General features: G+C 46.3%; 1 protein-coding gene across 4 annotated transcripts in view; it reads left to right on the forward strand.

The window, feature by feature from the left end:
* SCTR (secretin receptor) overlaps positions 1-16,658 on the forward strand; it is a 71,368-nt gene that overhangs the window by 18,315 nt on the left and 36,395 nt on the right. For 2 of the 4 annotated variants that reach the window (XM_038564964.1, XM_038564965.1), the window contains exon 2: positions 2,171-2,291. In XM_038564964.1, coding sequence (XP_038420892.1) covers positions 2,171-2,291 — 121 coding nt within the window. Of the gene's footprint in view, positions 1-2,170; positions 2,292-11,757; positions 11,858-13,921; positions 14,114-16,658 lie in introns of those variants that run through there. The other 2 variants (XM_038564966.1, XM_038564967.1) reach the window with 2 other exon arrangements.

A 16,658-nucleotide genomic window follows, 5' to 3' on the forward strand; every position in this document is an offset into this window, starting at 1 on the left:
AACATTTTTGTGACATTTAATGCATGATGACATCACTTAAAAGATTGTACCTGTTTGCACTACCTCCAGCAGTTTCTCACCTTTTAAGAGTGATGTTAGTCTCAAGGTAGCACTGAACAGAATGTGTGTCTACTTGAGATCTTTGGTGAACTAAAGGCAGCTTGCCAACCTGCAGGTGGATTTTTCCACTCAAGCTCTTCTACTGGCTCTGCTGAAAAGCTAGAGGGTGCTGGTGTTGATGGACTTCAGCAAGGACTGGGAGGGAATCCCATGAGAGGATAAAGGCATAAGTATGTGAGGTTGCATGCCTGTTCTCCCAACAATGACTACATTCTTAGAGAAACTTGTTTTAATATGAGAATCTAAATATAAGAGTCATCACAAGCAATGTGATGAAGTCGTTTTGCTATATTGTCAGGTATGAGATGGAAATTCAGGGGAGATGAATGGGGAAAGAATGACCATAGCGTGATTTTTTTAAAAAAGATTTTATTTATTTATTTATGAGACACAGAGAGAGAGAGAGATAGAGAGAGAGAGAGAGAGAGAGAGAGAGAGAGGCAGAGACACAGGCAGAGACACAGGCAGAGGGAGAAGCAGGCTCCATGCAGGGAGCCTGACGTGGGACTTGATCCCGGGATTTCAGGATCATGCCCTGGGCTGAAGGCGAGACTAAACCGCTGGGCCACTGAGGCTGCCCAACCATAGTATGATTTTAATGCTGGACTGGCACAGGCATTCCTGCAGCAGCTCTGTTGTGGCTGATCACAGGCTCTGGGCCAGGGGATGTGATGTGTGTGTTTCATGGGGATCATGGGCCCAGTTGCTTGGTATTGGGGAGTAGTTGGAGAAGAGCAGTTGCTGACAGCTAATATATTCCTTTTTATTTTGAAAGAGAGAGAGAGCGAGAGAGATTGAGGGTAGGGGTAGGGGCAGAGGGAGAGAGAGAGAATCTCATGCAAACTCCATGCTTACCGCATGGAACCCTACAAAGGGCTTGATCTCACAACCCTGAGATCATGACCTGAGCTGAAATTTAGAGTTGGATGTTTAACTGACTGAGCGACCCAGGCACCCTGTGGATAGATACTTTCTGACTGTAATAGCGAAGGGTCATAAGATGTGGAGGATCCAAAATAAGAGATAACCAGATAATTTATGTTTGGTTTGCAATCATTTGAATACTGTACTACCTTAGCTGCCCTTCTCTGGCCCAGAGCTTTTGTTTATTTGGGCCATTTTGGAGCATGGCTTTGTCCCTAGGGACTTCTCCCCCTCTCCATTATGTTGACATTTTCATCTACAACACAGTAGTGCAGGATTGACAAGAGGATATGAAACCTAGCCCTTGACCTCTTGGAAGGCTGGTCTCTGAAATCAGGAATCCTGGGTGTCAGACCTTGGTCTCATGCCCAAACCACTATGGGCATCAGTTTCCTTTTCTGTGTCTCTTTACAGGGTTATTTTGGGATTAAACAAGGTATTATATGTGAAAAGTCTCGAATATTAAAATTCATTACTCTGTAAAAGGTAAAGAAGAAATCCAATTCATTTATCTTTTCAGTTGTTCATTCATTTACTCATTCGTTCACTCATTTACTCACATATTTATCAAGTGTCAGGCACAAATAAAAGAAGGGAGCCGTGCTCTGGAAATCTACTCTAGGAAGAGCTAGGAAGTCAGGACTATATGCTAATTCTTCCTGTCTAGCTCTTTCCTCAGTTGCTCTTTGCATGGGGTGAACATGTGCTCTCTTCTGGGGAACTGGGAGATAGTTAAGTATAGGTTTCAAAGACCTTTGAACCAAAACTAAGCTTGCCAAACCTGGGAAATAAACACTGTTGGAATAAATGAAGTCCTACTGACTAATAATGGTGAGATGTCCAGAAAGCAAGTAACTCACTGGGCTCGGGAGTCTTGGTAAACTTAAGAGCATGATTTGCAGTGGACAAGCTACAGATTGAGTGTCCTGGCTGTCCCAGCTGTGTCCTGAATTCTCTCTCAGGAGTGGCTGCCTCCACCTCTCTGTGAGGAGCTCCTTGGTGGCATGGATTTTCCCCTCCTTATTTTGAATCCCACTGTCTAGTCCCACTCTTGCTCACAGAAAGTCTTTTTGTGATACACTGGAGTTAGTGGCCAACATGAGCATTCTGGGTTTTGGACTTGCAGGTGGGCGCCCTCCCCAGACTGTGTGATGTGCTGCAGGTGCTGCGGGAAGAACGGGACCAGTGCCTCCAGGAACTCTCCAAAGAGAAACCAGGAGACCTGGGCATGGAGCAACCAGCCCCAGGTATGTGGCCCACTTTAGTCCACTCATGGATGTGGATTGTGCCCAGTCCCACTGGGGTAAGGCGGGCTGGGCCAGTTGAGGATGTAAGGTACTGGACTAGCTGTATTCATTCAGATAATCAAGGGTGGAGGTGGGGAGGGTCTGGAGTGATCCCAGTGAGCAGTTGACACACACTCAAGAAGTCAGATCATCACCACTCACTGTTTCTCTGGGCTTCTGGATACAAGTCTGTGTTTTCAAACCACCAACTTGTGCATGATGACTTCACCAAGGTAAGAGTTTGGTGAGAATGACTAGTCAAGGCAGTGTACCTCTTATCCATTCTCTCACCTCCTCTGCCAGTTTAATGAGTGAGGTAGCCAGAAAGGCAGCAAGGGGTCAGAAGAACCGGGGTCCAATGTTGGCTTACACTCACTGGCTGCGTAACCATGAACAAGTTCTCTGAGCCTCAGTTTCTTGATCTACATAATGGAGATGATAATGCCTACTTTGGGACTATAGTGATAAATAGGATAAAGTATGTTCAATACTATGATTCTCAGGGCACCTGGGTGGACCAGTTAGTTAAGCATTTCCTTCACCTCAGGTCATGAACCCAGGGGCCTGGGATCAAGCCCCGTCTAGAGTTCCCTGCTCAGAGGAGAGTCTGCTTCTCTCTCTGCCCCTCCCCTTGTCCATGCGCGGGCTCTCTCTCTCTCAAGTAAATAAATAAATAAATAAATAAATACTAAAGAAAAAAACAAAATAAATACTGGTGATTCTTAAATGTCATTATTTTAAGTATTACTATTATTCACTTTAAAATACCATTAATTTGACATTTAAATGTTAATTTTATTTCTATTCTACTTTTTTAACTTCCTCTCATTTAAGGATTAGGAGGCATGTAGCATTAAGAAAAGAATCCATTACAGGTATTCAAACAAAAACTTGTACACACATATTCACTAGTCTCAGTAGCAAGAGGCAGAAACAGCCCAAGTGTCCATCATCTGATGCATGGGTAAGGAAATGTGGTCTATACACACAATAGAACATTATTCAGTCTTAAAAAGAAATGAAATACTGGTACACGCTACAACATAGATGAGTCTTGAAAACATGGTAAGTGAAGAAAGCCAGTTACAAAAGGCCATGTGTTGTATGATTCCATGTATATAAAATGTCCAGATCTGGCAACTCCATACAGACAGAAATTAGATCGGTAACTGCAGGGGCTAGGGGAGGGGGGAGGGGGAGTAACTGCTTAGCGGTTCCCTTTTGGTGCTGGTGAGAATATCTTAGCTCCAGATAGAGGCGATGAATGCATGATGCTGTAACTACTAAATTCCACTGAATTGTACACTTTAGAATGGATAATGGTTAATTGTATGTTATATGAACTTTTAAATAGACTCTTTTTTTTTACAGCAATTTACTGCAAAATTGAGCAGAAAGTGCTGGGTTCCTATATACTCTCTGCTCCCCACCCAAGCATAATCTCCTCCCCCATGAACATCCTATAACAGAGCGATTCACTTGTTATAATCGATGAACCTGCATTGATACAACATTACTACTCAAAGTCCAGAGTTCATATTAGGGTTCACTCTTGGTATACATTCTCTGGGTTTTGACAAATGTATAAGGACATGTGTTCACCATTATAGTATCGTACAGAGCAGTTTCTGTGCCCTAAAAATCCTCTGTCCTCTACCTATTCATCCCTCTCTCTTTTCCCTAATCCTTGGCAACCACCGATGTTACTGTCTCCATAGTTTTGCCTTTTCTGGAACCTCATATGGGTAAAATCATACAATATGTAGTCTTTTCAGATTGGCTTCCTTCACATTGATATGTATTTAAGGTTTTCTCCTTGATAGCTTGATAGCACATTCTTCATAGAGCAAAATAATATCCCATTGTCTGGATTCACCACAGTTTACCCATTCACCTACTGAAGGACATCTTAGTTGCTTCCACATTTCGATAATTATAAATAAAGCTGCTATGTGTGGACATAGGTTTTCAACTCATTTGGGTAAAATACCAAAGAGCTTGATTGCTGGATCATATACATGGTAAAAGTATGTTCAGTTTTGTGAGAAGCTACCAAACGGTCATCCAAAGTGGGCGTGTAATTTTGCATTCCACAAGCAGTGAATGAGAGTTCTTGTTGCTCCACAGTCTTCACCAGCATTTGCTGTTGTCAGGGTTTTTTTTTTTTTTCAATTTAATTTGTTAAAATGCATGTAACATAAAATGTACTATCTTAATCATTTATAAATTTAAAAAATTTTAATTTTAAGAAAAATTGCATAACATAAAATTTACCATCTTAGCCATTCTCAATGTACAGTGCAGTAGTGTTAAGTACATTCACCTTGTTGGGCACTTGGTCTCCAACACTCTTCATCTTGAGAAACTGAAACTCTGTATCATTAAAACAACTTCCTTGGGGTGCCTGGGTGGCTCAGTTGGTTAAACGTACAACTCTTGATCTCAGGGTTGTGGAACCTCCTGAAAAACAAACACCCAACAGCTCCCTTTTTTTCCCTTAACCCATCGCCTGGCAACCACCATTCTACTTTCTGTTTCTATGAATTTGACAATTCTATTAAAAAAAATTTTTTTTAATTTGACAATTCTAGATACCGCATGTAAGTGGAATCATACAGCGTTTGTCTTTTTGTGATTGGCTTAGCATAATGTCCTCAAAATTCATCAATGTTGTGGCATAGAGCAGAACTTTCACATTTTGTTTATCCATTCATTCGTGAAAGGACACTTGAGTTATTGTCACCTCTTATCTGTTGTGAATAATGCTGCCATGAACATGAGTGTGCAAGTATCTCTTCAAGTTTCTGCTTTCAATTCTTTCAGATATATAACTGGAAGTGAAATTGTGGGATTATATAGTAATTCTATTTTTAATTTTTTCAGGATCTGGCATACTGTTTTTTTTTTCATAGTAGCTGTAATATTTCACATTCTCACCAGCAGTGCATATGAATTCAAATTTCTCCATATCTTCACCAATATTTGCTACTTTATTTTTTTATAGTAGTTATTCTAATGGGTATGAGGTGATGTATCATTGTTTTGATCTGCATTTTCATGATGATGAATGATGTTGAGCATCTTTTCATGTGTTTGCTGGTTATTTGTATGTCTTCTTTGGAGAAGTGTCTATTCAAGTCCTTTGCCCATTTAAAAATAGGGTTGTTTGTTTTTTTGCTGTTGTATCATAGGAGTTCTTTATGTATTTTGGGTCTTAACCTGTTATCAACTCTATGATTTGTAAATAATCTTGCCTATTGTGTAGGTTGCCTTTTCATTCTGTTGGTTGTGTCCTTTGAAGAACAGAAGTTTTTAAGTTTGATATAGTTCAATGCATCTATTTTTTACTTTTGTTGTCTGTGCTTTTGAAGTCATATCTAATAAATCATTGCTAAATTGAATCTCACAAAGCTCTTCCTGTATGTTTTATCTTAAGATTTTTATAGTATTAACTCTTATATTTAGGTTCTTGGTCCATTTTGAGTTAATTTTTGTATATGGTGTCCAACTTCATTCTTTTTCATGTGGATATCCAGTTTCTCCAACAGCTTTCATTGAGAAATGTCTTCCCATTGAATGGTTTTGGCACTCTTCTCAAAAATCATTTGACTATATACGTGAAGGTTTATTTTTGGGTTCGCTAGTCTATACTATTGGTCTGCACAGCTGTCTTTCTGCCAGTGCCATGCTGTTTTGATTACTGTAGCTTTGTAGTAAGTTTTGAAATCAGAAAGTGTGAGACTTCCAACTTTGTTCTTTCAAGGTTGATTTGGCTATTTTCAGGTCCCTTGAGATTCCATATGAATTTTAGGATGGATTTTTCTATATCTGCAAGTAATGCCATTGGGATTTTGATAGGGATTGCATTGAATCTATAGATTGTGTTGGATAGTATCAACATCTTAACAATATCAAGTGATCTGATCCGTGAACACAGGATGTCTTTCCATTTAGTTGTGTCTTTAATTTCTTTTAGCAATATTTTGTCATTTTCAGCATGCAAGTCTTTAACCTTGTTGGTTGGGTATTCCTAAGTGTTTTATTTTTTTATGCTATTGTAGATTGCTTCATTTCCTAATTTCCTTTCCAGGTTGTTCCTCATTAGTGTACAGGAATACAACTGATTTTTGTGTGTTAATTTTATATCTATCCTGCAACTTTGCTGAGTCCATGTATTAGTTCAATAGTTTTTTTTTGTGGAATATTGAGGATTTTCTACATATAACATTATGTTGTCTGTGAACAGAGATAATTTACTCCTTCCTTTCCAATTCAGATGCCTCTTATTTCCTTTTCTTGCCTAATTGCTATGGCAAGGACTTCCAGTACTACTCTGAATACACCTGGTGATAGCAGGCATCCTTGTCTTGTTCTTGATCTTACAGGAAAAGCTTTCAGTCTTTTACCAGTGAGTATGATATTCACTGTGGGCTTTTCACATATGGCTTTTATTATGTTGAGGTAGTTTCCTTGTCTTCCTAGTTTGTTAAGCGTTTTTATCATGAAAGGGTGCTGAACCTTGTTGTATGCTTTTTCTACATCAACTGAGATAATCATGTGGTTTTTGTTCTTTACTCTGTGAACGTGGTATATTACATTGACCGATTTTCATATGTTGAGCCATTCCTGTGTTACAGGGATAGATCCCACTTGGTCATGGTACATAGTCCTATTAATGGATTATCCTCTTCAATTAAGTTTCCTGGTATTTTGTTTAAAATTTTTTGCAATAATGTTCATCGGGGATATTAGTCTGTAGTTTTCTTGTCTGGCTTTCTGTCTTTGTCTGGCTTTCGTAGCAGGATAATACTGACCTCGTAGAATGATTTACCCCCTTTTCCCCTTTTTTAGAAGCATTTGAGGAGGGCCAGTGTTAATTCTTTTTTATTTTATTTATTTATTTATTTTTTTAATGTTGATTCCTCTTTAAAGGTTTGGCAGGATTCACCAACAGGGCCCTCTGGGCTTTTCTTTGTTGGGAAATAAAAGTTTTTTTTATTATTATTATTGACTCGATGTCTTTACTAATTAGAGGTCTGCTCAGACTTTCTGTTTGTTTGTCTCAGTAGATTGTGTGTTTCTAGGAACTTACCCATTTCATCTAGGCTATGCAGTTTGCTGGTGTATAGGCCATGCATACATATCCTTTTGCAACAGTCTTCCCTCCAAGTCATGGCCTTTGTTCTTGAAATTCTTGATCTGTTGGTTATCCAGTTTCTCACTGTGTACCACGGCTGGGTCGGGGGCTCCTTCCCCTGCTCCAGCACCATGCAGCATAGATACTCCCTGGATCTCAGCTGGCACTCCAGCAGCTCTGCCTGGTGCACACTGCTTTTTCGCTCCTCTCGTCTCCTCCGCCTCCACCTCCTCCTCCTCTCTCTAACTTTCCCACTTCACATGGTGCCTGACTACTGGTGGCAATGATGGTGGAATGTGCTGTGAGCTAGAAGAGGAGGCAGCCTCTATCTCTGTTTTGTGAATTTTACCTCAATTTTTAAAAAGGAAGAGGAAGAGGATGAGAGTGGAGGAGAGAGACCCAGACTTTTAAATTAGACAGTCTGGGGGCACCTGGGTTGCTCAGTTGGTTAAACATCTGACTCTTGATTTCAGCTCAGGTCATGATCTCAAGATCATGAGATAAAGCCCTGCATCAGCTCCGTGCTCAGCGTGGAAACTGTTTAAGATTCTCTCCCTCTCCTTGTGCCCCTCTCCCTGCTCACTCTCTCTCTCTAAAAAGATAAAATAAAAATAAGTTAATAAGTTAGACAGGCTGTGTGACCTTGGACAAGTTACTTAGTGTCTCTGGGCCTCAATTCCCAATTTTTTTTATGGAGTGGTGTGAAATTACAAGCATTCATTTACAAAATATAGCACTTACTGTTATGAGGTGGGAATGGTGAGAACAAAGTATACAGTGATGAGAAAAAGGAACACAGATTCCTCTCTAATCACAGAGGGATCTATTTTTCCACATGTAGTAGAAGTTTGGTAGCCTAGTTTCATCAAATAGGAGTTGGCTTTTTTAGCACATTATAGGAAGTCCAGAACTGGACTTTTTGTGCTGTTTGCCTCATGGTCATAAAAAGGCTGCCATACCTCCAGGCAGGAGGGGGAGAGTACCTGTCTCTGGCAGGAAGAATAGAATCACCAGTAGAAAGGGTGAGATGTACTGGGAAGTCCTGAAGTTCTCTAAGTGACTTCTGCTTATATACCTCATCTGCCAGAACTGGACTGCATGGCTACCTCTGGCTGCAGATGAGGCTGGAGATTGATTTTTAGCTGTGCCTGTGGCCACCTTGAACACAATCACGCTCTGTCAGTGAGCAAGGTAGACAGTCTCTGCTACAGCCGTTATGACTAGCTGATGAGGGAGACATTACTCAAATATCACAAATTATTGTAAAACGGAAACAAGATGAGTAGAGTGTGATGTTCGGCTCTGTGTAAGTATGAAGTGAGGGACTCTGACCTGGTCTGCAAACCCTGGGAAAGCTCCCTGAGGAAGCCATGTTTGAGCCCAGACTAGGGATGAGTAAACTTTCCTATGCAAAAAGGAGAAAGAGCAATCAGGGCTGGGGGAACAGTGGAGAGCACACCTGTGGTGGGAGGAAGGCCGAGGTGGCCAGAACGCAGCCTAGGGAGGAGAGCGAGCTTGTCACAAAATGGGCTCGAGAGGCAGCAGGGCCATGGCCATGCACAGGAGCACACTGGTCACATAGAGGATTTTTAGCCTGATCTTATGAGCACTGGAAAGCCCTGAAGAGTCTTCAGAGGGGAGCTATGAGATCCTCTGTTTATGCAAAGATCACCTTTGCTGCAGCATGGAAGGTGCATTGGAGAAGGACAAGAGGAGGTTCCCAGACCCCCCCTGGAAAGCTAGTGGTCTGGGCAATGGATAATGGTCCTCTGGACTAGCAGGGTTCCTGGGAAGCAGGTGCCGGGAAGAGGGTTCAAACGCAAGTAGCTAATTTGGCAGCTATCCCAGGAACGCCCAGTATGGGGAGCTGAGGGAAAGGAAGGAGCCCCTAAATGTGGCATTCTTTTCATTCACTTTTTTTTTTTTTTTTTGGCATTCAGAACAGGGAGGGAGCTGGACGTGGGTTCCAGCGGCTGGAGAAAGCCTTCAGATAATGGGATTCAGGGGCTGGCATTTGAAAATGAGGTTGGTGTGTGCAGAAAGGGGAAAGAGCAAGGCCACACGAGAAAGGTCTGCTCCTGAGGGTAGGTGGAGGTGGAGAGGAGCGGACACAAGTAAGCAGGTTCAATGCCAATGCAGGCAAGACGTGGTGGAGATTCGACTCAGGGGCTAGGTGGGAGAGGGCACGTCCAGGATGGCTCCCAGGTGTTCCACTTGAGCAACAGGAAGATAGGGCAGAGGAAGACCGGGTGTGCAGAGGGAGGAGCGACACAGATCAGGAGGTGTCAGCCATGCAGAGGAGGGGTCAGGCTGGGGAGCCCCTCTGTACAGGTGACAAAGGGGTTGAGGCTGAAGGAGGTGAGGGTGTGAGGGGGGAAGAGTGCCCAGGAGCCAGCCTCAAGCTGCCCAGCAGGCATTGTCAGGAGCAGCCAGAGGCAGGAGGAAGATCAGGATGTGGTGGGCAGCCTGGACGTTGCTATGTGCTTTCAGCGATTTGCCCATCCTCTGCATCAGGGACAGGGACAGGATGACCTTCACCCCCAGCCCAGCCTTTCCTTCCTCTGCCAGCTGTGAAAGCCACTTGCCGGAGGCAGACCGTGGTCTTACAGTGCTCACTGGGGGGCACCATTGAGCCTGAGCCTCTTGATTTCCCGGAGCCCCTCCTGCTACCCTAGAAACTGTGTCTGGAAGGGCAGAAAATGAGCCACCAACTCAGCCAGCCTTGGGTGCTGCAGTGTTGGCAGCTGACCTCTGCCTGCATGTCCCCAACACGAATGCCTACAATTCCAATGACAGGGCATGGGCTTTTCATTAGCCCTAGGAGAAAGGCCTAAAATGCCAGGCCTCTGGGCAAGAGACAGTGAACTTCAGCTCCTACTGAGAAGTAAGGGGCACTTATCTTGAGAATTAGTGCCTGATGTGTTTGGAATGTTCCATTGCTCTTCAGTGGGTCCAGGATGAGGTCCAGCTCCTGACTGGGCTCTCGTCCATGCCTCCATCCCAAACATTTCCCCATGGCTCAACCAAATTGCTTACAGTTTTACGATTGTGTCAGTTTCTCTGGGCCTCCAGGCCTTTGCACATGCTGATCCCTCTGCTACAGCACCATTCCCTCTTCCTCACTCTGCCAACTACCCTACTTTTTAGACACTTCCCAAAACAATTTCCTGAATGCCCACAGCTCCGCTGGTTAGGTGGCCACCCTGACCCCTACAGGGAGCCTGCTTGTCTCCCTCCTGGCACCTCGGCACTGCACTACAGAGATGTATTTGCTAGACTGTGTTAACTTTCCTCCCCTTCCCTGATGCATGGCACAGGGCTTGCACAGACCAAGTACTCATTGTGTGTTTGTTGACTGACTTACCAAGTGAATGAGTGAGTACAGATACTGACTGAGAGCAAGGAGAGAGGAGAAAACAAAAGAGCTGGCCCTGAGTGGACAGTGGGAGATGAAGCAGAGCCATCCACGAGCCAAGGCCCCTGCAGGCCTGACCTGTCACAAACTAGCTAAGGTGGGGAGTGTGGCCCATGCCACCCATGGAGGGATGCAGAGAGCCTGACCCAGGAGCAGAGACACAAGCCCTTTGTCCTCAGGGAATGCCCATAACAAGCATCGAGCTGCTCTGCTAGCCCCATTCAGCCTCCAAGTGACCCACATCGTTGGCTGGGCCCCCTGCTTGGCCTTCTGGATGCCCCAGTGCTCCTGTTGGCTCCCGCACCATGAGGGCACATGTGCTCCTGTAACCGTGGGGGGTTGTGAGCTGAGCACCAGGGGTGCACACCAGGCCGCAGGACAGACAGAGCCAGCCAGAGTCTCAGTGCTGTTGCTTCCTCTCCGTGATCTTGGGCCAGATCTCTCCAACTTGCCCATTTAAAAATGAGGATATCATGGGGACCTCACGACACCGTTGGCCATATATAGAGGCAGGGGTCTCATGGTGGCAAGGGGCTTCTCTTATGGCCCCTCTGCTAGGTCCACAGAGACCAGGCTGGCCTCTGCTGTGGATGCCTAGGCTCCACCTGGGCCTGCTGTCCACCTGCATGCTCAGCCCTGCCCGGGGAGGCTCCACTATCTGGAACTGCTACCCAGATGCTACGGACGCCGACCTCACGCACACAATGCTTGGGGTGGCTGTGAACGTGCCCACACCGGGTTCTGGGTTGACTGATCTGGAGCAAGTCTGCTCATCCTTTCTCCTTAAGGCTCCCACGTGGTCCTAATGGTGCCTCCAGGTCCGAGAAAGCTCATTAGGAGCTCCTGCCCTGGTTCTGCCTCTAACTCCCTTGGAAGGCCCTGAGCATACCCTCCTTCTGGACCCACTCTCTCCGTATGAGAAAGGGACTATGCTGGATTTGTGGTGTTCAAGAATGTTTGGTGAGGCCAGGGCAGGTGAGTGAGAAGGTGGCCAGGCTCCTCTCCTCGACCCCCCCCCCCCACCCTCCAACACACACACAGGGCCCTGTGGGATCTGTTTGGCATGTCGGTCTTCTGCGATTTTCATTTGGGAAAGCGGATCCGTGGCGTGGAAAGCCTAGTTTAAAAGCCCTGGAGGCGCAGGATGTCCGAGCGCCTGGCCTGCTGGAAAAGTCTTCAGGCTCGCTCTGCCGAGAGGTTGGGAAGACAGAGCAGAACATGCAAGCTGGCCCAGGCCTTGCTCTCGAGACTGCCCGGTCCCCGGGCCACCCAGGCCACAGGCCCACAGGCCCTCCGTCCCCAGCAAGGATCCGTCTCCTCTCGGTGCCTGAGGCAGGAGGGGCTGGCCGACTCTCGGTTGGGGGCGTGGGGTTAATGGTTAAGCTGTCCAGTCCTCCCTGGGGAGGAGGTTAATGTTTGATCACCAGACGAGTCACAGGAAATGCCACTCACGGAGCTGTCCCCGAGCCTGGCACACTTATCACAAATAAAAAATTAACTCTTCAGCTATTCCGGGTTAGGTGGCCAAGGCCTTCCCAGCATTTTGTGGGAACATTTCAGGGTCACCCTAATAGCTGCATGAACCACTCTACCAGGCTATTTATTGCTCTGTTTACAGAAGCTGATACCCCCTTGGAGCTGGCTGGTGGAAGGGCTTTGACTCCATGGGGAAGAATGTTCCAGAGAGTTGGTATGGTGGCAGGAAAGGTGTGCGCTTGGCAATCACAAAGACATGTGCATTCCTCTGTCACGTAGGGGCTGTGTGACCTTGAGCAAGACACTAATCCTCTCTGGGACTTCATGTCCTTGCCTTCAAAGTGGGGACTTGCCATTCATTCCTTCCCTCTTTCTTCTTGTCTCTGCTAGCTGGTTGCCCTGTCCTGAAGAACATGAGCAGGAGGGGACAGGCTGACTTCTTTTTGGGGGGCGGGGAAAGGGGAAGGAGTGAATGAGGTGAAATTCACATAACTTAACCAAACTGAACCAGTATAGAGTGAACAGTTGATCGGCATTCAGGGCACACAGTGCCGTGCAGCCAGCATCCCTCCAGTTCCAAAACATTTTCATTGCCCCAAAATAAAACCCCATCTCCAGTAAACAAACCCTGCTCACTGCCCCCATCCCCTGCCCCTGGCAACCACAAATCTTCTTCCTGTCTCAACGGATTTGCTGACCCTAAATTCCTTTTTTTTGTTGTTTTTTTACCGATTTTATTTATTTATTCATGAGAGACACAGAGAGAGAAGCAGAGACACAGGCAGAGGGAGAAGCAGGCTCCCCATGGGGAGCCCGATGTGGGACTCTATCCCAGGACCCGGGGTCACGACCTGAGCTGAAGGCAGACACTCAACCACTGAGCCACCCAGGTGCTCCTGACGTTGGATTTCTAAACGGAATCCTACAGTATGTGACCTGTGTCTGCCTTCTTCCACTGAGCATGTTTTCGAGGTTCATTCACACTGTAGTCTACACCAGTATTTCAGACATGCTGCTTTTAACAGTTTTTTTCTAGCAAACATTCCCAGCTCCTTTTCTGGATTCTCCTCCTGAAGGGTTCCAGAAGCCAACTGTCTCCCCCCAGTGCCTGACACGCCCACCCTGCCCACAGCTCACTTCCCCTCTCCTTTGCTCGGCACAACAAATCTTGGCTCATTTTTCAGAAATAAGTAACTTATGTTTGTGTAACATTTCAGACTTCTTCTTTTTTTTTCTTTCTTTTTTATTTTTTTTATTTTTATTTTTTTTAGTTTTTACCCTATATAGTAAGTACTGTGATTAACCCCAATTCACAGATGAGGAAAATAGAGGCCCCAAGAGACTCAGGATCACCCAGAGCTGAAATAGGACTCTATCTCACATGTCTTGACTCTAAATCCAGAGAATTTTGTAGTTTGCAACCCTGCCTGAGCTGTGAATGATTGATACCCTCACACTCCCAAGAAGGGATTTAGAAGTTAGAAAAAAAAAAAAGAAAAAGACAGACTGTTGATGCCAATTAATCTTTAATTCATGGGAGAGGCAGCATGAAACAAAGAGCTTTAGGCCAGGTGAGAAAGAGCTATTGGGGTGGATGAGAGGATTCTGCAGGGCAATGTACAGTTTGCCCAGTGCCTGAGAGGGGACGGGCTCAGCGCACAGTGCTCAGGAGCTCACCTTAAGGAAAGCAGCCTTCAGCCTCAGGCTTGAAGCGTCCTTCCTCGTATCTCTCGAAGCCTCCATGCAACATCTAAGGTATTTCCCAGTCTGCTAATTCCGTGCCCTGCTTGAATACTTTTAGTGATGGGGAACTCACTACTCCCAATGCAGTGTATTCTGTGGAACAGCTTGTGCTTCCTGGTTTTGGGGTTTTTTAAAAAAGATTTTAGTTATCTATTCATGAGAGACACAGAGAGAGGCAGAGACATAGGCAAAGGGAGAAAGCAGGCTCCCTGCAGGGAGCCTGATTGCAGGACTCGATCCCAGGATCATGCCCTGAGCCGAAGGAAGATCCTCAACCACTGAGCCACCCAGGTGCCCCATGCTTCCTGGTTTAAAGAGAACTGCCCCCCGACCTCCAGGCTGTTTAGCTGTTCCTCCCATGCTCTGCTTTGAAATGTCTTTTTCACCTGGGACTTTAGTTCCCTTGACCCCATCCTGACCACTCCTGTGTGTGGTCCAGCCATCACCTAGAGGGCAACACCTTTCCTGACCCAGATACTGGATACTGTAGATCAGCTCATTAGCAAAGCCCAGGAGGCCTCACCGAGTTGCCCAGTGGATGGCCTAGGGATGGGGCTGGGGTAGCTGAGAAAGGTAAAGAGAGACGCGATGAAGCCGAGGAACAGGCGGGTGGCAGTGGCAGGACACAGGGTGGGTGGCAGTGAGCAGGGTCAGGAGGCACCTGGAAGATGGCTACGGCAGCTCTAGTGGGAGGAGAGAGTTAACACTGATGCAGGCAGAAGCTAGGGGAGGACCCGAAGGGCGAGGCCAGGGGGAACTTGGGTCCTCGTGACCTCCCTTAGCTGGCCCAGCAAGCAGCAGGGGTGGTGTGGGGGGCTTGGAGGGCCGGAGGACCCACTGCCCCCACCCAGCACATCCCCGGGGGCCTGGCTTGGTCCTGGCCCCATGGCACTGCCGCCTGACACAAGGCTCCGGAAATGCTCCCAGGTTATCGTCAGGCCATCTGAGCTCATTTATAAATAAATCAAGGCCTGGAAGATGGATGCTCCCCTCTGGGTGGATGCAGGGCAGACATGCAGTTGGCAGAAGGCTGGCTGTTTGTCAGGCACTGGGCTGGGTGGGGATGTAGAGATGCCCAGGCACTGTGCTGCCCTCTCTTGGATCACCTTTACCTGTAATCCAGGCCCTCCCCGTTGCCAGACCTGCCCGTGGGCCACCCCTCTCTACAGGGGCAGGGGGTGAGGCAGGACAGCAGGACTGCAGGACAGAAGGAGGCTATGTCACCGAGCCTCGGCTGGCCCAGTGCCAGGGGCTTCACAAGTGCAAAGGAGACCGATGTCTGTCCATCAACTCCAGTGGGCAAAAAGAGAACTTTCTCAGTTTTCTGTAACTTTAATTCTGACTCCATTCTCCTGGGGTGAAGAAACCTAACCTAAGCCTTGGGATTTTGTGGCTCTTCCCCACATCTTGCCCAGGGTATCAGAGATCCACAGGGCACCCTGGTATCTGGGGGAGCCCACGTGGTCCTGAGCTTGGTGGCCAAGAGAGTGGTCTTGAGAGCGGTGGCCAACAGATTTCTGTGCTTCGCTGGGAGGCATGGGCTCTGCAAGGCTTGTCTGTGGTCCTGCTGGTCTAGACGGTCCCTACAGCCTCTCCTCTCCAGGGCTGGCTGGACGGCAGGGCTCTCACACCTCTTTCTGGAACCTTGTACGTCCCACTCATCACTTGCCTTCCTTTTCTTCCCAGTCTGAGGGAAGTCTTGCTCCTTTTCTGTTTTCTCCCAAGCATGTTGTTCACACCAGAATTCTTGTTTACCACAAGTCACAAGTGGGAGGATTTCTTTAGTTTTTAAGGCTGAGTAATGCGCCATTGTAATCTTCCTTATCCAGTCATGGTTCGGTGAACACGTGGGCTGCTTCCACAACTTGGCTATTGTGAACAATGCTGCAGTGGACACGGGAGTGCAGAGATCTCTTTGAGGTCCTGATTTCACTTTTGGGGGGATATACCCAGAAGTGTGATTGCTGGATCATGCGGTAGTACTATTTTTATTTTTTGAGGCGCCTCCATACTGTTTTCCATGGTGGTTGTACCAGTTTACATTCCCCCAACAGCGTATGAGCGTCCCTCTTATGTTTTTTTTCCTCCTACGTTCTTGAAAAGATGTATTTACTTATTTTGGAGAAAGAGAGAGAGAATGTGAGTGGGGAGAGGGGCAGAGGGAGACGGAGAATCTCAAGCAGACCCTGTGCTCAGCCTAGAGCCCGATGCCGGGCTCAATCTCCAGACCCTGAGATCATGACCTGAGCCAAAAACAAGAGTCAGATGCCCAAATGACTGAGCCACCCAGGTGCCCCAAGGATTCCCTTTTCTTCAATAGACTTTTACTTTTTAACTTAGCCTCATCCTAAATAATAACAGGTATAAAATCACAGCTGTGACATGCTAGTTCTATAACTTTTTAATGCATATTAAATCCTCTTTAAAAAAAAAAAAACGAGTAACCTATTAAAATGGAAAGCATTTAGCCATGTACCAGCTAGAAGAGCATGCCACTGGGGATGTGCTCCTCATACTGGGAACACTAGGTCTGTTCCAACGCCCTCTGAGTTGAGGC

Source organism: Canis lupus, chromosome 19, assembly GCF_011100685.1.
Source record: "Canis lupus familiaris isolate Mischka breed German Shepherd chromosome 19, alternate assembly UU_Cfam_GSD_1.0, whole genome shotgun sequence".
NCBI lineage: Eukaryota > Metazoa > Chordata > Mammalia > Carnivora > Canidae > Canis > Canis lupus.